At 35.8% G+C, this 23,585-nt stretch overlaps 2 protein-coding genes across 2 annotated transcripts in view; both read right to left on the bottom strand.

Moving 5' to 3' along the window:
- Window positions 1-19,271, bottom strand: part of GMCL1 (germ cell-less, spermatogenesis associated 1) — a 39,703-nt gene extending 20,432 nt beyond the window's left edge. The window contains exons 1-8 of the mRNA XM_004691483.2: window positions 18,764-19,271; window positions 13,087-13,210; window positions 11,503-11,599; window positions 10,421-10,518; window positions 8,010-8,122; window positions 7,365-7,430; window positions 5,358-5,442; window positions 3,269-3,359 (exon numbers count right to left, since the gene is read on the bottom strand). Coding sequence (XP_004691540.1) covers window positions 3,269-3,359; window positions 5,358-5,442; window positions 7,365-7,430; window positions 8,010-8,122; window positions 10,421-10,518; window positions 11,503-11,599; window positions 13,087-13,210; window positions 18,764-19,023 — 934 coding nt within the window. The 5' untranslated portion in view covers window positions 19,024-19,271. The remainder of the gene's footprint in view (window positions 1-3,268; window positions 3,360-5,357; window positions 5,443-7,364; window positions 7,431-8,009; window positions 8,123-10,420; window positions 10,519-11,502; window positions 11,600-13,086; window positions 13,211-18,763) is intronic.
- A 2,726-nt stretch (window positions 19,272-21,997) lies between these two features.
- ANXA4 (annexin A4) overlaps window positions 21,998-23,585 on the bottom strand; it is a 51,009-nt gene continuing 49,421 nt past the window's right edge. Inside the window, exon 13 of the mRNA XM_004691481.2 lies at window positions 21,998-23,046. Within this exon, the coding sequence (XP_004691538.2) occupies window positions 22,987-23,046 (60 nt within the window). The 3' untranslated portion in view covers window positions 21,998-22,986. The remainder of the gene's footprint in view (window positions 23,047-23,585) is intronic.

The following is a 23,585-nucleotide window of genomic DNA, read 5'->3' as shown; positions in this document are numbered from 1 at the left end:
GAACATTTCTTGGGATTCTCCTAACTTGTGTTTTAGCTACATGTAATGAACACTAAGTAATAATCTATTGAAATCAAAATATGACACAAAGATATAGATGCTTTCTTCAAGGGATTCACAAAATACAAAAGGCATGAACATTTTTTTTTTTTTTTTTTTGGACAGGCATGAACATTTCTTGGGATTCTCCTAACTTGTGTTTTAGCTACATGTAATGAACACTAAGTAATAATCTATTGAAATCAAAATATGACACAAAGATATGGATTTGCAATACCTAGGTAGTAGTTATTATTAAAGGAAATGAAGTTATGAAGAATATGAACTTTTGTCTTTTAGGAAGATTTTAAGGTTAGTTCTAAAAATAGTTACTTTCAATTGCATTCCAATGTGCTTTCATGAGTGGGAAGGAAAGACCTAGAGTTACTGCTATCAAACAGGATCTTGCATATATTCCTAGTTTATTTTCTATTCTAGAAAGATATGCCTATGGAGTGTACATATTAAGCCCTGTTGCTACAGAGAATAGGGGAAAACGTTGAAAGCTGCATTGTAGATTATTATGCCTTATACTATGCTTCACATGGAAAACAGGTTTGCTATAAATTGGAAAGGAGTTGTTCACTAATAGTATTTTTTTCCTGAAAACTGCAAAATGACAGCTGAGCTAATGAAAATAATTTTATATTTCTTTGGTATCTATCTAGAGTCAAAGGAAGTAAGAAAGTAGTAGACAGGTTTTAAAATATAACTTTACTTATTTGTATAACAGGCATCTAACAATGGATTTGTCTTTTTTTTTAATAACCAACATTAGTTCTACTTCATATGTTTAATTAAATGTGCCAATTTCATTAGGTATACCAGCAATACCATAATCATCTTACAGTTGCTCCATCACAAAACAAGCTATAAAAATTTAATGTTGTATTTTCTTAGAGAAATCTATAAATTACCTCATGAAGCCTTTTCTTCAATGACAGAGGAAGGATTGATTCTTTTTTTTTTTTTTTCCAATTCATGGAATCAAAGAAATATGCTTTAAAGATTCTAGCTGGTCAAAATTTAGTCACACTAATTGCACTAAATTTAATACCATTTTATTTTTTTTGACTCTAGATAGATACCAAAGAAATATTAAATAATAATGTATAACTATAGAAAAATTTCTAAATTTCGATTTTTTTCTGGTAATCCTGACCTACATGTACTAGAAAAGTCAATTAGGACAATCTGAGAAAAATATTAAAACATAATGGGTGAACAGACCCTACTTATTTTTTTTCTCTCCTATTTCCTGAGTATTCATCATTTTTATAACACTAATTAAAACAAACTTTTACTTTCATCATGAGAAAACATGATAAAACATGATATTTTGTTTTGTAGAATAAATGTTATCTAAAACTACATGCTTTACACTACTTAGATGGAGAGGCTAGAAAGGGAAAACAGGAAGTGTACTGCAGCATCCCAATTTGATTTCTGCAACCTGAACTACAGAGTTTTTTTCTTATGGACTGCTGTGGTTAATCCATCTGGAGCATGAATGAGCACAAAATTTATGTGAACATTTATTTAATATCCACTGTTTCTACTGAGGCCTTTTTTTATCTTTATAGTTTCTCTACACTACTCATCTCTTTCAGTTTTTTCTCCCCCTCACTATTTTTTAAATTTAACTTTTCTCCTCTACTTCTTTAAGACCTTTTTAATTGCCAAAATGTAGCACCAAAGTATATTTTTAAAATTAATTTGTTGATCATTTACATGTCTATATCTCTTTGTAAAGTATTACTTGAGCTTAATATATTGTAAATCAAGTTTAAATATATTGGTATGGTCCTTTACAAATTTTTGGTTCATGAGCTTGATTTGCGACATTTCAAAAACTTCTGATATAAATTCTCCCAACATGGCTGATTTCAAACTACCCACATTACTGAATGAGGAGTTGGGGAGAAATGCATGCCATCAACTCCAGGGAGCCGGTATGTCACAGCTCCAGCACACCACTGGACAATATATCATCTTGTTATAGTTGATACTGAATTATTTTATATTGTGGTTTTTATTGTGATTTTCTTGAAAACTAAAGAGGTTGAACAATTCTAAATGTGATTGTTGGCCATGTTTCCTTTTCTGTGAAATGTCTGTTCTAACTTAATATTATGCTTGTCTTAATGACAATAGATTCTTGATCTATTCTTGATAGCAATTTGTAGATTTTTACGTTCCTAAAGATTTCTTTTATTGAGAAGTTAATAGTTTAAAAGTTCAGTACGTTTTAAAAAAAAAAAATTCAGTACGTTTTGTGCCCTGCTTAAATGTGTTTTATGTATGTGGGATTTCCTAACTCAAATCCATACAGATTTTTTTTTTTAGATAAAGGTGGCTTACCAGCACTTATCCATGTTAACACAAACGTGAATAGTGTTATAACTTGTATTTTTTTTAAATTTAGGAACACTTAATTGAAGATAATGATTGGGGAAAGTTAGAGAGAAATAATCAAGTATATGAGTGAGCTAAGTTATTAATGCTTTAGTACCAAAGATCAGTTTGTGGAGCTGCAATATATTATTAAAAATAAAAAAGGTGGCCATGCATAGATCAAAAATGATGTGAACTAAGAAAATCATGAATTAAGAATTATAATTTATAGAATTCTTTGAATATAAAGCCATTAATTTTACTCTATATTTGTTTCAGCAAAGCAAAAAGCAGATACCTACATTTTATAGTTCATCTCTGTTCAAATAAGACCCTATGGCTCTTGATCTTAACACATTTTAGTTCAGTCTCCTCTAGGAATCTGGTGAAAGGAAATGGAAACTCTCCTTCCCTCAAAATGCACGCAAGATACACACAAATATAAAACTTTACATCCACTTTTGGTTTTTAGTGACACACTAACGCTTGTCCATAGACTTCCCATGTTAAGAAGTGCTGCCTGATAGGGTTAAAATTGTTAGGGACAATTCAATGTAATCCAATGAAATATAAATGCAACTTTGAACATCTATACTGTTGATTAAAAAAAACAAACAATAGTGTAGGGTATCTAAATAGATTGTCAGGTCAATGAGTTAATAATAGGCAAGGCATTTATTTCATCTAGACTCAATTTTCTAGTGTAAATGAAGGGGCAAATAAGCTATCAGCAAAGGTCCTCTCCAACTCTAAATTCCAGGTCTTTAAAAGATCAGGGTCTGATTTTAATAAACTACAATTTAAAAAAGGTTCTCATTGAAAATTTCAGGCAAACCTTTTCTCCTTTTTGAAAACCAGACATCTGTTTCAGTCAAAAGCTGTTTTAAAGATCCATTCCAAGAAGGCACTAGTTGAAGGAACATCCACTAGGTTAAAAAATAAAAAAATATATACATCGTAATTTAATTACTTTGCATTTGAACTGCTTCCACCTAAAAAATAAATTTAAAATACCTTAATTTCCATTTTATAACCAATGGAAAGAAGTAGAACTATTATTTGATAAGCTTACAAGCCTTAAATTCACCATGGAATTAATCATGATGTGATAATAAAAACTAGATGATTCTGTGAATACTTCCTCAAAAATATTTATAGTCTCAAACACACTGAAGTTACAATACTAAAAAGGTAAAGCTTTAAGATCTATCACTTACATTATTACCTTTATTTGATATAGCAACTAACAACTCAATTTACTATATATACTGATATGTGAGATTAAAACAGTAAGAAATTAAACAAAGAGAATGGAGTTTGGCTGCTGTTGAGATAGAATGTAGTAGTTGAGATGACAGACTTTTTAATTATTAACACTAAATAGCTGGGCAAATTACTTAATGTCTCTGAACTTTAATTTTCATGTAAAACAAACATGGTAATGTGTCTACCTTAAGGGACATTGATATATTTCACCCGAGAATTAATATCTGTAGTATATCTAGAATAATCTTCTGGCAAAATGTAAGCATTTATCATTGTAGGTATAAATGCAGCTATGACAAGAAAAAAATGAACATTACCACTGATTCAATAGAAGTGGATTTTCCATTCTCATTTAATGACTGGATAATCAAGTTTCTAAACTTCTTTGATGAAAAGTAGTAATACATTTTCATCTCTAACATTATACAATCGTAGTAATATAACCTAGAAGGTGTCTCATTTTCAGATTTTACAACCGTGTCAAATACAGACTCCACACTGTAGACAAAAAGCTTTACGGCAAAATTATGCAATGGTAAAAGCAATAGACTAGAACTACTGAGACTTGGATTCCACCTCAAATCTGACAGTAACTGTAAGAACTCTAAATCTTAACATTTGTATAGTAAAATAATAGTAAATTTATCTCTGTAGAGAGTTGTGAAACACAATTACATTAAAAATGTTGTAACCTGGCCCTCCCTGGTGGCGCAGCGGGTTAAAGCTGAGCACTAGGAATCAAAAGCCACTTCCCCATGAGTTCGATCCCTGCCTGCCCTGGAGGTGACTACATGGCGCGGCAGACCTCTCTTGACCCACCCGCTGCTTCCCTCAGCAGTATACTTCATTGATCTGCCTGTTCTGGCCCCTACTCTGTCTTTGGTGAATACTCTCACTGCCCCCTGCAACTCTGACCTGTACCCCAGTTCTGTATGAATAAATAAATAAATCTTCAAAAAAAAAATGTTGTAACCTTTTTAAAGAATGATGTGAAACAAATACCTGAACTAGAAATAAGGGTTTAAAAAAAAGAATTTCAACAATATATATAAAAAGTATTATGAAAATACCGTAATTAATTCAACTCTGAAAACTGAATTGAACACTTCTGTTTATGTAAATAATATATCTGTTATTAGGGGAAAACACATGGCAAGGAAAATATTTCTAGGATAAAAAATATACATAGGCCTTCCCTGGTGGTGTAGTGGGTTAAAACACAGCACTAAGAAGCTTAAGCCACTTTCATACCTATGAGTTCGATCCCCGCCTGCCCCGCCTGCCCCGGAGGAGTTCCACATGGCATGGCAGACCTCTCCTGACCCGCCCGCTGCTCCCCTTAGCAGTGTACTTCGTCGATCTGCCTGTTCTGCACCCCACTCTGTCTCTGGTGAATCCTCTCACCCTCCGCATCTCTGGCCTGTACCCCAGCTCTATATGAATAAATAAATAAATCTTTAAAAAAAATTTATAGATATATGAAGTACAAAATTAAAATCACTTATGATACACAGATGTTTTAACATTTTCATATACTTATTTGTACTTTTCTTCCATTTATAACCTTTCCTTTGATACTACACACCAAGATCTTTCCAGTTTTTCAGAATTATAAGCAATGCTGAGGTGACATTCTTACAGTTATATTATGTTAATACCTTTTTAAGAGCTGTGTATACATCCATTTCCACTTGCATCACAAATAAATTAGATGAGCCAATGAGTTGTTTCATAACATTTATACTAGAAAAAATAAAATAGAAATAGTGAGCTTATTTTCATACATAGGCTAAGCGACCCTGATGGACCCAAAAACTTGGAAGTCTTATTAAAAGAAAGTATGGGGACCCTCCCTGGTGGTGCACTAGGTTAGGACACAGCACTGCAAGCCAACCGCAGCCACTTCAGTGCAAGTTCAATCACCAGCCCTGGAGGTGACCCACATGGCGCAACAGACCTCTCCTGACTCGCCCACTGCTCCCCTCAGCAGTATACTTTGTTGATCTGCCTGTTCTGCTCCCCACTCTGTCTCAGGTGAAGCCTCTCATAGCCCTGCCCCTCCAGCCTGTACCCCAGTTCTATATGTCTAAATAAATCTTAAAAAAAAAAAAAAAGTTAAGTATGAAATTAGAAGTTACATTAGTCTTAAAGCTTAGTCTTGTCCAAGCTAAAGAATCCTGGACAAAAAATAATCTAATGCAAGTGTATTTTTAATTCAGATAATGTGATATGAAAGGTCTTTTTGTGATCTGATAAGGAAACAGATTTGCTCTGTTACTGAATCAAATTAAAGCAAGTTCCCAATACAAAAATTTTCAGTGTACTATGAGAAAGTGTCAGGCTTACTTTGCCTTTCTACCTCAATGTTTAAAAACATTGTTTAAACAATGTTTAAAAACCCAATAGGCCTAAGAGAATCATGTAGTCATAACAAACATTTTTATTACTACTAAAAAGAGGAAAATTAAGAAATACATATTAGTTCAAATTCAGAGTAAAAGGGTATCACTGGGGTTTTTGGTTTTTTATCTTTTCTTCCTTTAGGTCATAAAAGGTCATTAGAACAGTATCTCAAGTTACCTTCCTTTTGAAAAACCTCAGTGAGAAATTTTAAGAGAATAGTGTTTCTAATGACTTTCATATAGTGCAGAACTTTACACTGTGACATCATTAAGTGATGATTTTTATGTAGAATAATGCTTCTCAAAATTTTCTACCTAAGTATCTCTGAAAGGCAGAGGAAAGGAAAGGCTCTAGGAATCTAGGAGGTAGTGTAGCCATAATTATATTTCTGTTTACTCTATTTAATCTTGAAGATTCAAAGAAACTTGAGTCCCTTCTATTCCATAATGTTCTTAAACAAAAAATGTTTACCTTTCCTACTTCTTTGTCCCCCATTCCAATCAGAGAAATGCTTTGCTTTTGCCTTACAATGTTCAGTGCTTTGGTTTTTTTACATTTCTGTGGGAATGCCATATATTCCTAGGGATAGCTGTCTCAGAAGTACTATGTCAAGAAAACACAAGCCTTAAAAAATGACTATAAAGCCAACTGATGATTAAAAGTTATTTCCCACCCTCCATTTCTGAGACCTATGGTAGATATGCCAGCCATTTTATTAGGAATAAGCTCTTGTGGGCTAAGACTATGACAAAATCATCTTGAATCCTTCACAGGCCTTAACAGAGTACCTCTATACATGGTGGACAGTTAGTAAATATTTTCAGAAGGGAGGAAGGGAGGCAGGGAGGTAAAAAGCAGTAGACTTAAAAGGCCAAACTAAGTGTGAATTTACCTTCATTAGATTTAGCAAAAAATATTAACAAACAAAATTTTCTCAAACTTAATTTCTCAATGGTAAAGACAGTGTTTAAATTTTAGATTCTCAAAGAGCCAAGCAAAATTGAAACTTTCCTCAAATTATAACAGCAATGAGTTTTTCTCTGCAAATTTGTTAAAACAGAAGACATAGTATATACACAATAATCATTTAGAACAATGAGTGAATTTTGTGTAATATCTTCAGCTCATGATTACAGTCAAAATACATTCCACTGTTCACTTTAATGCATTTGTTTTTTTATACAAATTATCTTGCATACCTTAACAAGTGAAATACAGTATTTTAGGGTGATTAACTATAAAGTTATTTAAGATTAAAATACCTGAGTTCTTTAAAAAGTTCAACATTCTGGTGAGTCATTAAATTGTTTAGAAGCCATTCAAGGCACCTGAAATGAAAATATATAATTTTATATTCTAACATATATTTATCATTCACTAAGTAGGACTTATAGTAAAATAAAAACAGGTTATTAGTCTTGCTAGACATACTCAAATTTAAAAATATGGAAAATTTAGTATTGTTTTTGTGAGAAATTATTAAGAGAATATTTCCTTTATATTAATAGAGTATTTCTAAGAAAACCTCAATTCAAATGTGTTACATGGTTTATGAAGAATTTTGTATACTTCTATTATCTTCTTTATATCTGAAAATAGATATTACAAGTCTTAAGAGTAAAAAACACTACCAGTAGTTGCAATATGTCTACTGTACCTTACTCCTTTAAAAATATTATTAGTGACCAAAGTTTTTATAAGTAGATATAACTCATCCATGGTCACTTGTTAACACAATATTTTTGAGGAATTTATTTTCAGTCCAAATATAAAAAGGAACTTTTTATAATAAAACTCTATTCTCTTATTTCCCCCTTTCTTTCTTATATATACCCATTCTCTTAAAGAACCAAAGTAGCTTAATTCCCAAAAGTGGAATGGGAGGAAAAACAAGAAAGGTAACTCACTTTTTCTTTACAGAATCTAATCCATAGGTCCCTGCTGATGTGTAATAGCCACATACAGTTTTCACATTAATTGTTTCCTTCATTGTCTCACCACACTGCTGTATTAAACCATCCTGTAAATATAAATAAGCACTGGAAAGGCCCATTTCACGTGGGAAAAATTAGCTCTGAATATGTGCTTTTACATGTTAAAAAGAAAAAAAAAAAGGAAGAAAGAAAGAAAAGAAAGATAACTTATTAAGTGTATCAAGCCTAAGTTTTTTATAAGTCCAGTAAAAAATACAAAAAAAAAAAAAAATCCAGCAAGTATTTAACTAAATACTTGGAATTGAGAAATGGGAGTAAGCAGTAACGCAGAGGTGAATATTGCTATTCTCTGTCTTTTCCATTCTTCCTCTCTGTGGAATCTCTGCAAATTTAACCAGCATTTTGTCTATTTTGCCTGTTCTTTTAAAATTAAGACCTCTTTACATGGTAGCTGACCATATGATAGGCTAGTCAAATAAACAAAATGAATCATTATGAAGACTTTACTGAAGTGTAAAATACCTTTTGCTATCTAACTGATGCACCTAAAACACATGTTATTGTTTTAAATCTACACTGAAATTCTAATCTAAAATATTTATATATATTTCAAATGATCTAACTCTTACATATGGAGAGATACTGTAATTTTTTACTGAAATTTGTTAAAGTCACCATGCAAATATTATTTAGTTAGTTAAGTCATCAAGATTATGCAGAAAGTGGATTTAGAATAAAATGAAGAGAACTAAAGTTGGAAAATAAAGTTTTTTTTTTATTGGAAATAAGTATGGAAAGGATCAAAACAGTTTAAAGATCAAATGACCTCAGCCAAGTATATTTAGCAAGCTATTAATACTTTAAATAAATCAGTACACAAATGCCTCATAAAAGGAAACTTAATTAACTTTTTCAAAGACCAAAATAAAAACACTGACTTGCATTTTAAACTTACCTGGAAGTCATTCTAGACTCTTCCCCTTTCCTCTTTTAAAATCTTGTCTGTGACCAAATCCAGTAGATCATTGCTGCTTAACCTTTTTCAGGTATTCAATTTTTCTTCTTCATATTTACTGCTACTCTAAGTAAACCCTCACTGGCACCACAATCAGTTTTCCTCATCATTACTTCAATACTTCCATCACACTGTTCCTGACATATTCTAAAACATAACTATGTCTCTTCCCTGAGTAAAATCCTTTTTTTGGGTAAGGATTTATTTATTTATGCATACAGAACTGGGGAATAAGCCAGAGGTGCAGGGGTGGTAACAGGATTCACCAGAGACAGAGTGGGGAGCAGAACAGGCAGATCAATAAAGTACACTGCTGAAGGGAGCAGTGGGTAAGACAGGAGAGGTCTGCTGCACCATGTGGGTCACCTCTGGGGCCAGGGATCGAATTCACATTGAGGTGGCTGCGGCTAGCTTGCAGTGCTGGCTCCTAACCCACTGTGCAACCAGGGTGGGCCCCCTGAGTAAAATCTTAATTGAACTTGTTAAAGAGTAAAAGGAACGTTTGTGAACTGGCATTTGCCTTCTTTTTTCTCAACCCTTTTAGCATATTCTATGTTAGAGTCATGTTCTACTTAGAATCTCTAATATTCCACTGTTTGAATTTTAGGTCTTAGTTTACTCTCTGAAATGTTCTTCCTTTTCTGTTCTTATGTTGCAAGATAAAAACATTTTCAGTTTTCAAGAATCAACTTCAAACCTAACTTCCCTTCCTTAACACCACCAGAAGTGACCACTCTTGTCTCTCTATTCACCAAATCCTGTGAGATGTTTATTGTCATACCTGTAATAGTGGACAGTTTCATTTTTCCTCTGGGCCTATCTATCAACCCTCCTATACAACTCCTGGAAGGTGGAGTCTATATAAATTTACTTTTAGATCTCTATGCCTATTTCATACAGTGCTCAAATACACTTCAGCAGAATGAACAAATCCATTATTCTACCAAGAAATTAACATACACTTATGAATTATGAGTTAGAAATGCTTAAGAAATAGTTTGCATAGTAAACACAGTATTTTTGAACCTATGAAATAAATGAATTGGCAATCATAAGCCATTTGCTTAATAAATCAAATTAAGTCCTTAACAGAAATCTGTAAATGAACTTAGACAAGTAAGTTCTTTCCACAGGACAGTTGTACTAAAATGCTTACAAAGAAAGAACTTGTATTCAGTTGACATAGGTATCAAAATCCCCTCAGTTGTAGTTTTGGTTAAGCATTTTAAAGAACCACACAAATGATATATCTACACATATGCTTTTTTTAATTGTAAAAAAAGTAAGTTTTATTTTTATTTTTGAAAGAGAAAACTTAGAAAAAAAAGATGCAACTGTGATCCTTTCTATGACTACCGAGCATACTTACCAACTGCAGCATACAAGCTGCTGCCAAAATGGCAATAACGCGACTGGGCTTTATCAAGACATCATCTCGATACAGAGACCCAAAGGCAACCTGCAGTGCTAAAAGCAAAAGTACACATGCAGAATAAAATTGCAATTATAAGTGTGTGTAACAAAAATAACAATCACAGTCTTTATACAAGAAGTCATTTTCTCTAAATCTGGTTATGTATAAAAAAGGATAAAGAGATACTGCTAATTAAAGTACTAATTGATAGTACTAATTCAATAGCAATGTAAAACCAAATCGTGACATTGTGTTGACAATTAAGATACCTTTGGAGAAAGTTTTAGAAAGAACCCCCATCACCCATGTAAACCAATTATTAAGTACAAGTACAATGATAATCTTAACCCTGGTGTTTCCTCTCAGTGCTTCACTATCACGGAGCATAGTTTGTAGTTTCTCTTCCTATCATGCCACAGCTACTATTCATCCTTATCTTCACTGCCACACTCATGCATGTCCCACATGATTTTGCTTATAAGCATTCTTAACTTTTTTCTTTGCTTATGTGGTAGGTAACAGGTATTTCTACTTGGGCTCTCCAATGAGGGGGATCAGAAGGGACACAGGAATAGGAATTAAGAAAACAACAGGCTGCTGTAGACTCACTATGCTATTCTGAAACCTAAAATAAGGCCCTAAATACTCCAGACTTCACAGTCCTCATCTAAATACCCTTGTAACTCTAAAACAACACTGACTAATGGTTCATATCCTTACTGTTTCCAGAAAAGGTTTTCAAATATACAGAATAATTAATGAAGCTTTACCAACTTTTTAAAAATTAAAAGCAGTTTTTTGAAATGGTTATACTTTTCCTTCCTTTACCCTACAAACTTTATATTCCAGGTAGATACATTTATGAAGATAAACAAATTTAATAAAATCTACCTTACTAAGCAATTTATACAACTGTGTTTTTACACATATATATATATTATATACAAAAGTTATTACTTCATGGTGGAAAGTGAAGATTAAAGATAAAAGGTTGTATTTTTATCATTTTACATAACAGGAATTATTATAATGGTTACCTTCTATATCAATATTCTGATCAGGAATCTCCAGTTCAATAATATTCATGCTGGATTCTTTCCAAGAACCACTGAACATACTAGAAAAGTAGCCAGACTTAAAAAAACAAAACAAAACAAAACACACAGCACAATAATTATCCAGTATTTTCTGTGTTCAAATTATTTTCCCATTTCTAACTCTAAGCAACTATTCTACTAAATTAATCCAATATATTCTTTTATTTTTATTTTATTATTATTTTTTAAAGATTTATTTATTTATGCATACAGAACTGGGGTATAAGCCAGAGGTGCAGGGGCGGTGAGAGGATTCACCAGAAACAAGAGTGGGAAAAGGAATAGGCAGATTGACGAAGAACACTGCTGAGGGGAGCAGCGGGTGGGTCAAGAGAGGGCTGCCACGCCATGTGGTCAACTTCCAGCAGGTGGGCTCAAACTCATGCTGCAGTAGCTTTAGCTTCTTAGTGCTGTGCTTTGGCCCGCTGCACCACTAGGGAGGGCTTATTTTTATTATTTTTAAAATTATTTATTTATGCACTCATAACTGGAGTACAAGCCAGAGGTGTGGGGAGTGAGAGGATTAACCACAGACAGAGTAGAGAGCAGAACAGGCAGATGTACTGAAATATACTGCTGAGGGGTACAGTGCGTGGGTCAGGAGAAGCCTGCCACACCATATGGGTCACACCTCCCTGGCTGGGGATCGAACTCATGCTACAGTAGCTGTGGTAGCTTCACAGTGCTCTGCTTTAATCCGTGTGCCACCAGGGAGGGCCTCAATATATTATTTTAAGTCAAGCCAAAGTAAACTTGTTATAAATAATCTTTAAAAAATTAGGACTAACAGAGAAAAAAATCAGATATTTTTACAAAAATCTCTTATTCTGCCTTATTGGTAATTACTGCTAAGTAATTATTTACTTAAAGAACAGAGAAAAAATGTAAGCTCCACAGAATAAGAACTGAATTGTTCACTCTTATTTTCAGAGCTTATAACAATGTTGGGCACTTAAGTTTGGTAAAAGAATAAATGAGTAAAATGTTGAGAGCCATGAATATAGTTTTGATTTAAAAGTTATGACTCTTTAAAATGGGGTGGGAGATAGTAGTAGTTTCAGCACAGAAATCAAGTAAATATATCAATTAAATGACTTAAATCTGTATACATTTTTGGTCTTATCTTTAAACAATTTCTAGGACAGAAAGAAGAGTATTAAAAACTTCCCATTCATATTAAATCTTAACTACAAAACAATATTTCAGATGAATTTATCCAGCTTAACCCATACAAAATAGGTAAATATAGTAATCTTTAAACAATTATCCCCCCAACCTTTTTGTCAATAGATAGTCTTTGTTGAAGTAATGACAAATAGGAATTGTTAGGCTGGTGCAACAATGAAGGAACTAAGGTTTTTAACAATGCTAGCCAGATTTGTAATAAAATGGAGGATTTAGCTGATGAGATGATTTAAACAGCTATTGTCCAGGAAAAATATTATGAAATACAATGAGAAGAACACTGACTTTAAAATGTTTGAGTTTTTTAATGACTACTTACTTAAACTGAAAAATACTTACTTGACATAAATATATTTTGTGTAAGCTCCACTCTTCTCCTAGAGCACAAATCTTAATGTCACTATTTTCACCATTCAAAAATAATGTCTGATAAATATACTTGGATGTACTCTTTAATTTTTTCCTGTTAAAAGAAATGAAAATGTTATACACAGATAAAACTGAACTCTAAATATGCCACTGTTCAATTTCTATTACATAAAACCAACTTTGTCTAGAGTGTAAAGGATAAAGGGATAGTATATATTAAAATTTACTCATGTATGAAAGAATACATAGAATCCAATAGCGATTATCTCTGGGATGTTCTATTCACAAGATAAATAAATAGTGGATACACTGGGATAGCATTGGGAAAGGCCTTTTCACTGCACACCATTTTCCAACTTTCAATTTTTGAATTAAGTGAATTAATTACCTATTCAACAACATCAAAAAGATAATTCAGCATAATGATTTTGCTTATATCCTTATTAAAAAATCTGCCATATGGAGGGTCACAATACTGTTATGCAGCTACAAAATGGAGAAACAAGTAAAATTTAACTACACAGGCCATTTTAAAGAGAATATATACTTACCTACACAGGCCATTTTAAAAAGATTTTATATCTAAAAGGATAATTTACCAAATTATTCCTAAGCTAGTTTAAATGTACTTCTTTCACCACCCTCGCTATCGCACAATGATTTTTAACACTAGAGCAGAGATTTACAAAACTATGCTCAAGCATAGGACCTCCCTGGTGGTGCAACAGGTTAAAATTGAGCACTACAAAGCTAGGCACAGAGCCACTGCAGCAGGAGTTCAGTCCCAGCTAGGGAGGTGACCCACAGGGCCCAGCAGACCTCTCCTGTCTAGCCTGCTGTTCCCCTCAGCAGTGTACTTTGTCAATCTGCTTGTTCTGTTCCCCATTTTGTCTCTGGTGAATTCTCTCACTACCCCTGCAGCACTGGCCAGTATCCCAGTTATGCATAAATAAATCTTTAAAAACAAAACATTGCTTAAGTAGAAGTCTTAAGGGCCATCAAGGAAAGCTGAGCAATGAATCCTAGATATACCACCTAACTTTAAACAAAGCAGCATCATGTATTATATTTGTAAACATTTTGAGTTTCTGCTTAAGGTTCAATTGAAAGAAAAACCTACATTTTAAAGTTTGATAATCTTTACTTAAGATGATTCTGTAAATTAGAAAACTTGTAGGCAGAAGAATGCCAATATCTTTTTTTTTTTTTAAGATTTACTTATTTATTCATACAGAACTGGGGTACAGGCAGAGATGCGGAGGGTGAGAGGATTCATCAGGTACAGAGTGGGGAGCAGAACAGGCAGAGCGACTAAGTACACTGCTGAGGGGAGCTGCCGGCGGACCAGGAGAGGTCTTCCATGCCATGTGCTCACCTCCAGGGCAGGCGGGAATCGAACTCATGAGGAAGTGGCTTTAGCTTCTTAGTGCTGTGCTTTAACCCGCTTCGCCACCAGGGAGGGCCAGAAGGCCAATATCTTTTATGTTCCCTGTCAAACCTGATAGTTTTTCTAATTTTTAAAATTTTAAATCTTTTAAAAATAAATTGTTTCAGATATTATCATGAATCAGTGTATTTAACATTTTCCCCCAACAGACAGCAAAGACAGCAAATGCTTTGGTGGTGAAAAGACAAACTGGGTTTAAACTCTATTTCCCACCACAGCTGTTACCCTAGATGTAAAGAGAGGACATTAATATTACTACACTGCGATAAATGAGAAAATGTAGTTTCTAGTTCCTGATTAACACTTTTCTCCAATTACATTAGAACATCAACAGTACAAAAAGGAATAAGCCTATAAATGCAAAAAGGTGATGAGGAGCTTAACACCTCATGAGAGAATCTATAGACCTGGAAATTAGTACTGACAGTCATAGCACAAAATATATTATGAAAATCTAGGATGGAGGTTGAAGCCCATCTACTTTTCATACTCTTGGGATTGTAAGGATGGAGTCTCAGGGGAAACAAAAGGTACAAGTTAAGTGTGAGGAAACAAGAGTTCAGATAATAGAAATACAGACAACTCGAGTGAAAAGATTCCAAGGTGCTTCTAAAAGGAGTAAATGTACCAGGAAGGCCTTAGTGTAGGAGTTGGCTCACCAAAGTACTCCTCATTCTGATATTTGAGGAATCTGTAACCTATTAGCTCTTCCAAACCATTTATTCTATATTGTATGCCAAAGCACACAAAACACCACAGCACACTTAGGGATGTAAATTTAAAATTTGAAGGAAACACATCAACAGCTGGCAGATATGATATAATCTACAAATATTGTTTAGGCCTAACTATGAGGTTTTTTGTTGTTGTTTTTTTAGGACCAGAAATGACATAGGGAAAAAAAAAAAAAAACTGATACACTAAGGGTGTTGTGAACCAAGAAAATATTGTTCGATAACAAAGCCTCCCATCTATTAATATACCCAAATTAGCAGTTAGTCGTCCTACTTAAAGGGAGGCTTAGCAGAAATACAGCTATTGTTTAATTAAAACACACACATATAAACAACCCAGTTATTCAGTCTTAAATATAAACAGACAACCAAGGATTACCCAACATGAGGAAAATTGGGAGTATTAAAGACCATTAAAGAAAAGAAAGGAAAACTGGCCCCAGAGGAAATAAATAATTTGAAGGAAAGACAACTAAAAAAAAACACACACACTAACCCCAAAAATTCTAGTCACTGCATCTACAGATCTGAAATTATCACTTTCATAAAATAACAAGGATACTAATATAAAGGATTACTCTGAACAAGGAAAATAGTTCTAAGAGAGCAAAAACATGGTTGCTGGAATGAAAAATCTAAAGTTTAACAAGTTGAGCAGTTTTTTAGTACATAAAGTAAAAAGGACTTAGAAAGGAAAAGAAAAGGTAAAAATATAAGAAATCCAAAATCCAAATAAGGGGAAATCCATATTTGATAGGAGACAGAAAATTATGGAAGAAATTAATGGAAGGGTCTTCAAACAAGTAGTCTCCAGATTGTAATCCACCAGTAAATCCATTAAGAGACCTATGCTTATGTACATCCTAGTTAATTTTTTTGAGGATGGAAAAATTGCCATAAGTTCTAGAGGTGAAAATAAAACTTACCTAAAAAGAAGAGAATGAATTTAACATCGTATTTCTCTAAGAGAAATTTGCTTAGGTAGGCACAATTACCTTTTTGCACTCTTAGAATTTCCTTCATCCCAATTGCGGATGAAGTTCCCTAAAATAAGTGAAAAAAAAGATAAGCCTACAGAAAACAGTGGATCCAATCCTAGAGATGAAAATAAGTTCCAGGATAAATAGAGAGGCGGAGGTCCAGGTTGGAAGAGGACAGAGGGATCCAGTAGGAAAGTTAGTTTTAGATGAGGACTCCATGTAAGTGTGTTTGGGAAGAGAAAAATATGAAAATATAATGAATATTAATCTTTTTCAAGGGTTTGGGGGCCAGTTAGAAACTGTAGGCAACACAAAAAGGTACTGTCCTAGTAAGGTAACACAAAACCAGGACCCAAATTTAAGCACATGATGGAATGTAAGATTCTATTTAAACCAGAGTGTAGAAAAATTTCTATCAAGGGAAAAATAAGGGGTTGTGTGACACTACACACAATATGATTTCTAATCCTGGCATACTACTTAACTCTGCACTGAACAATATTTACATATTATGACAACAAATATTTACTAGATTTAAACCTATAGAGAAAACACTCAAGACCTGGCTACAAAATAGTTGAGTTTTAGTAGTTTCGTCAATGTACAAGTAAAACAAGCAGTTATTAAAAAGTATGATGTGTAAGGTGAGTCTGGAAGTCACAGATTTTCAGGGAGTAGTTAGTTGACTGAGATAGGAGAGCAAACACAGAAACCTTAGAAAGCATATTAGTTAGAACACACAATGTCTAGGTGTAATTAATTCTTAACCCCTTCATGAGGGGCTGAATAAGTCCAGCATCTTCCACTGATTTACAACATACTAAATTCTGATGTACACTTTCTAATAGAAGTTTGCTTTAAAGATTTTCCATTTCAGTCAACTCTCAGGGATGAGCACTTTTTCTGTAAAAGTCTATCTACACAGTAAATATTTTCAGCTTTGTGAAACAGATGGCCTCCAATCAAATTCTGTTGCCCAGTGGGCAGTTTTCTACTAGCCAGCCTCAGTCTACCACACCATAATAAACTATTCTACCATCTTGCAGCTTACAGCCACACCTCCTCAAGCACCTGAATCTCTGGTTGGGAAAAGCAGTCCTATTCCAAATTTAGTCCTTCCTTGGGTATTCTTTCTCCAGTCTTAAAAGTAATGTTTGTTCCAAACATCTTCTAATCATGTCGTTTTTGGAGAGCTCCTTGCCTCAGTTGTTTATGTCTAGTAGTTAATTTCAGGTTACATTTTAATAATAGTTATATTAAAAATTTAAATTACCGTGTGGTTTCTCTTTCAAATTACTCTGACATGTATCTTTCAAAAATTACATCAGATATAAATGGTCTAAGTACTATAAGATAGAGAATAACCCCACTGCATTTTTTTAAAAAAGCAAGACCCAACTTACATGCTTTCTATTAGATGCCTATTTTAAATATAAAGATACAAGTAAAAAGGGAAACCATGAAAAACTCTATACTACTTATACACTTCTCAGAAGAAACTGGTAGTGGCTATACTATCAGGGGTAAAAACAAACATTTGTAATGATAAAGGGGTCAATTCATCAAGTAGATAATATTTACAACAAGCACTGTGCCTTGTATGCATTATCAAATCTGTCAGGAGTTATAAAGATCTGATTATAATGGAGATATTACTAGGATCTCCATTTTACTTATGAAAAAATAAGGCTAACGTTCAGAATACAGACTAGAACTCAGAATGTGAGTTCTTAAAACTATACTACACTGACTCTTCAAAAAGTTTTGAACAGTAAGAGTGGAAGCTCATTTTTGGAAGCAAATACACTCATCCATAAGGGTATGGATAATTTCATAAATCAATTAACCCAAGTAACATGTACAGTAACTATGTCAGAAAAAATGTTTTCCATTCTTCAAAGAAAAGGTGAAGCCTATACACATCCACGATGAACATTTAAGGACTAGAAACTCTTGAGGTTTTTTTTTTTTTCCCCAGCTAGGAATAAATGAACTAATGAACTTCATCTTTACAGTTATGAACTCTTGTGTGCAATCACTTCCTTTCCACTGAGTGGACGTAGTGGCCCAAATCAGACTAAATTTACGTGTCCGCACTATTTAAGGAGCCGGATGCAAACAACTTACTCTACTGCAACCCACCCCGAGGACACAAAGGTGTAAGGAAAACGGAAAGGCAACCGGCCAGTGTCTCAAAGGTTTAATGAGGCGCAAACACTGGCGTGGCATTTTTCAGTCTCGTTTGGTGGCAGCGTCTGTGGGTTTATAATCCAGAGCGCCAGGCTTCTCCCAAAGCACTCACAGTCCGCCCAGCATCGCGCCGCTGGCTCCCACCTTAACCCTGTCAAGGGCACTTCGGCTCCTCAAAAGGCTGAGCGAGCACCGCACCCCCTAGACGCACCGGGCAAGGGACAGCTTCCGGCCGGGCCAACCGAGCGGTCCAACAGGTGCAGAGGCGGCTCAGTGTGGGCGCACCCCCCACGTACCTCCGAGGGGTGTTGAGGAGCCGCTGCTGCTCGTCCCCTTCCTCCTCATCCTCGTCGGTCTCGGAGTCGGGGTGACAGTAGCAGAAGGCCCCGCTGCTCCGCTTGCGCTTGCGACTGCCGGGGCAGTAACAGAAGCCGTGTCCGGCCGAGTCGCCGCCCGTCTCCGGCCTTCGGGTCGAGCCCCCCGATCCGGAACCCGGCTCCTGCTGCGTTCTGGCTCGCCCGGGGTGGCGCAGCACTCGGCTGCTCAGCGAGCCCATGGGCTACGGCTCCCCGGGGCGTCAGGAGAGTACCTCAAGGAACCCAGAGGAAACGGTCTCCCGCCATAGCCCGCTCGTCGCCACCGGCCCCCACCGAGCCTTGGTCCTACGCGGCCACCTTCTCACGCGCAGCCCCAACCGTTGCAGCTACCACTTCCATCCTCCGCCCCGCCCGCAGCGTCTGGCCGCGCGGCGCACTCGGACCTCGCCCCCCGGCTTTCGCAACAAAGCGCCGACCCAAGCGCGCAAGCGCGCGACGAGCCCCCGGAAGAGGCAGGGAAAGGAGTGTGTGCGTGGCGGGTGGAGCCTGCGCAGGACGCAACGAGGTAGGGAGTGGGCGGGGCTTGCGGGGGGCTGTGCTCGGGTGTGCTCGGATGTGCTGTTGGGCACTAGACCGGGACCCGTACCTGCCCTGGTCTGTGTGGGCAGCTCTAGCATTTAGCGTTACTTTTCCCACACCCAGTGTGTTGGCAAAACTGGAAATTCCCGCTCATTCTCTATATAAAGATTCCTGGAGCTCCAGATACCTACAGGGCTCTGTAGAAGGAGCCAGGAGCGTGGGGTCTTCTTCGCAGGTACCCCGCACACACTGGAGAGGTGGGGGCGTAAATTTCCAGGACACGGGATCTGGAATGTGGATCTTCGCTCGTCCTAGGTTTCTTAAATGTCAATCCTCCACCACCAGTTATGCCAACACCAGCACACCTTTCCTCCCCTCCCAGTGGCAGTGAGATGTCTGAATATACTATGTTACCACGACTGCTGGGGCTAAAAGTGCCTTCTGGAAGACCTGGCAGAATTTATGGGTGTCCGCCTGGAATGTCCAATCGTTGTTAATGGACTGTGGACAGCCTCCTTTCCCTCTACGACTGCCTTCTGCTACTTGTAAAAAAGTAATGAAAACACATTTTTAAAAAAGATTTATTTACTTATACGTACAAGAACCGGGGTACAGGCCAGTACAAGAACCGGGGTACAGGCCAGAAGTGCAGAGGGTGAGAAGGTTCACCAGAGACAGAATGGAGAGAACAGGCAGAGTGAAATATACTGCTGAGGGGAGCAGTCTGCCTTGCCATGTGGGTCACCTCTCTGGCCTAGGATTGACTGGTGGTACAATGGCTGCAGATATCTCTATAGTGCTGCAATTTGACCTGTTGCGACACCATATTTCAAATTTCTCCTTTAAGATACCGAGATAGAGCTAGTTAATTTTCACTGTTTATTGTGTAACTAGTCTATTATTTGTTTATGCTTTCCCTTACTGTGGGATTTAGGTTATTTCTACTTTAATGGTTTTACAGAGCAGTAATAAGCACCAAGTGCAAAAGACCACCAAATAGATCCCTAGAAGTGGATTTATTGGGAACTTTTCAATTAGCTATCGCCAAGTTGGTCTCTGAAATAATTGCACCAGGTTTATTCCCATCAGCAGATTATGTAGTTTGGGTCCTCTGAGGGACTGATGTCTGATTCACACCTAAGAAATCTAAGCCTACAGAGGCTGTTGAGCAGTTTAATGGAAGAGAGGTGTGTGGCATTAATCAGAAGGGTCAGAGAATGATGGCTGCAAGGGGTTCAACATCAAACTCATAATTTATAAGCACAAAGTGCAAGTGTTTCCTATGGGCCCACATGAGATAGCCAAGCATGGGGCTATCTTAGATCCTCTCTAAGAGTCCTGGACAAACAGAGGACAAACAGACATCAGCCAAGAGAGCTCAGAAAAGATGTCATTGGAATTCCTCGGGGGCTGAAAAAGGAGAACTGCATTTACCTTGCAAATGCCTTCCTTTGAACAAAAGATGAATGAAAGGGTTCATAAAGGAAGGGGGAGGGGTATATACACGAGAATCAGATTTAAACATCTGCCAAAGTCACATAATGCTGCTCCTTCACTGCCATATCAGTAATAGTCAGGTAATAACTTCAGGTGCTCACCTCTATTCTCCTTGCTCCTCCTCCTACTACTACCACCCAGGCATAGTTGGGGTGTGGGGAAAGTGTGGAAATAAGCCTGGGTGGAAGAAGAGGAATCAGCTGATGGTTCTGTTCTTCAAAAGCCAGATTTCTGCTGGCAGTATGCTAGAGCTGAATGAGGGAAGGTGTCTCAACTTTAAAACAAATTCAGAATTTTGACAAGATGTATTAATTACACTGTTTTATTAACATAAGAGATGGCAGGGTTGGACTTTTTAAGACATTAGAGTGATGAGAAAAGTCAAAAATTACATCCTTTCTGTCTGAATTTTTATTTAAAGACAGGAGAGCCAGGTCCACTGGATAAATGTAAATGGACACTGGGATAAAAAAGCAGCATTGCTACATAATTATATTCCAAAGTCATGCTTGTTCAATAAACATTTCTCCAGGGTAGCTTTATCCTGGGTTCTAGAAAGCTTCCCATCAAAAAGTGCAAATAAGCACTTTAAAATTTTTGCTAAGTGATAATATAAAGATAAAACTAAAAAACCAAAAAACAAAAAAACCCTGTAATGCTTCTGATATCAATGAAAGTTGATTTGGAGATTCCATGCTTTTCGGGCAGGTAACAGAAACAGTAGTACTTTTTCCTTTAACTGGAATCACTAAGTATTCATGTAAATAGCTTTCACCAATAGCTCAACCACTTATAATTGGCAAATAGAAACAATTTTATATTTCATCTATCAAGATATATCAATTATAGATTTAACAAAGAAGACAAATATTCTTGTTTAAGCATAAATGTTCTACTTAGTAGAACAGACAGCAGCACTCATTTCCCCAGGTTAAGTTAGATGCATTATTTTATATCACTGATGTTAGGTATATAGGGAGATTAATTTTATAGGAGTAGGGACAGAGAAGACTAGACAGGGTTTTTTTGTTTTTTTTTGTAATGTAGTAGTTCTTGATAGAAACTTTCAATGGCATGGGTCATTCAAAAATATCTCCTTTCAGGGTCCAGGAAAAAATTCAAAAGTAGGAAAGCCAATCAGGAAAGATAACATGTTTTATTAAAATTATTTTTCTACGTTGTATACAAACTGAACTTTTGAATTAAGTCCAAGTGCACTTTCAGAGTAATCTTAGAGTTGAAATGTACATTACTGCAAATCAACAAAATCAATAATTAAAAAATTATTTTTAGCATGAACACACATATTTCCTTTAAGTAAAAGTAAATTCTGATCATTACATCCATCACCAGAGTACTTAGTGCATTTATTCTTTTCCTATTCTTCTTCAAGCTAGAGTAAGACATTCAACCATACTATTGTGGAATGTTCAGCATTTATATTTGATAACCAGGCACATATTATCTTTAAAATACGCTCAGAATTTAAATTGTGCAGACAAGTTGGTGATTTTGATGTATTTCAACCTGGGAGGAGTAAGTAACCTTCATATAAGATGAGACGAAGGAACTCTTCCACATCAAACTTAGTAAAGACCAACTAGTATTATGAACTAACTTTAATCAAAGTTTAAGAGCCGTAGATGTTTTCAAACTATGTGTGAAGTAGCAAAACTGAAGGTTAGTCTTATGAGCTAGATGCTCACAATTTCAAAACCAGATAGTACTAACCACTCCAAAATAGTAGAACTAGTGAAGAAAGGTGATTCTAGAACAATCTTTCATAATTTAATTAACTAGTAGAAAACATGCAATAGTTTAATATATTCCAAATTCTGTGAAACACAAACACACAAGAAATCTGTTAAAGAAGTGGAGTACATATTTAATTCTAATTTTAAATCTCCTTTTAAGTTTTATAGGCTTTGAAATGCAAGTACAGCTTTAAAGCATAGTGACTAATTACAGATGAATCATAATACAGACAGTCCGCATCCTAGGAGGCATCTGTAGGCGTTTTTAATTGGAAATAAGCAGGCTGAGATAATGTTAATAGCAGTGTAGAAAAATGAAGTTAAAAAATTTTCAAAGCATTGGGAATCCTCTAATCCTTTTGGGACTTGATTTTAATCTTCTCCTCCACAGAGAATGAGCAGTACCTTTTTGTAGTCTCCAGAAGTGTCCCCCTAGGGGCAAGGGAAACAAAGTTACAGTCAGATCAATGGGTTTTCAAATGGAACACTCCACTCAGATTCATCTAGGTTAATTTTTTCAAGCTTGTCTGGATTTTTTCTAAGAGGTTTTATTGAAAGATAAAAAAGGCATCATCTTGGGCCCTCCCTGGTGGTGGAAGGGGGTTGAAGCGCAGCACTGTGAAGCTATCAGTGGCCACTGCAGCAGTCTGATTCCCAGCCAGGGAGCTGAGGCACTTGGCAGCCATTTGTTCTGCTCCCCACTCAGTCTCTGGTGAATCCTCTCACCCTTCTCTCCCCCACAAACCCCCTGCCCCCGCACCTCTGGCTTGTACCCCAGTCCTTGTATGCATAAATAAATCAATCTTTAAAAAAAGACATTTAATAAATTAATGTGTTCTTTTTTTCATTACAAAATATTAATACGTGTTCAATGGTGAAAATAAAGATATGAAAGAACATAAAAGCCAACCATCGTTCTAGAGATACTATTTTTAATATTTTGGTTTGTGAATATATATATATATATATAT

Source organism: Condylura cristata, unplaced genomic scaffold (assembly GCF_000260355.1).
Source record: "Condylura cristata isolate star-nosed mole 26May11 unplaced genomic scaffold, ConCri1.0 scaffold00031, whole genome shotgun sequence".
NCBI classification, from domain to species: Eukaryota; Metazoa; Chordata; class Mammalia; order Eulipotyphla; family Talpidae; genus Condylura; species Condylura cristata.
Note: the sequence above shows the minus strand (reverse complement) of the source record. Positions and strands in the feature narration are given on the sequence as shown.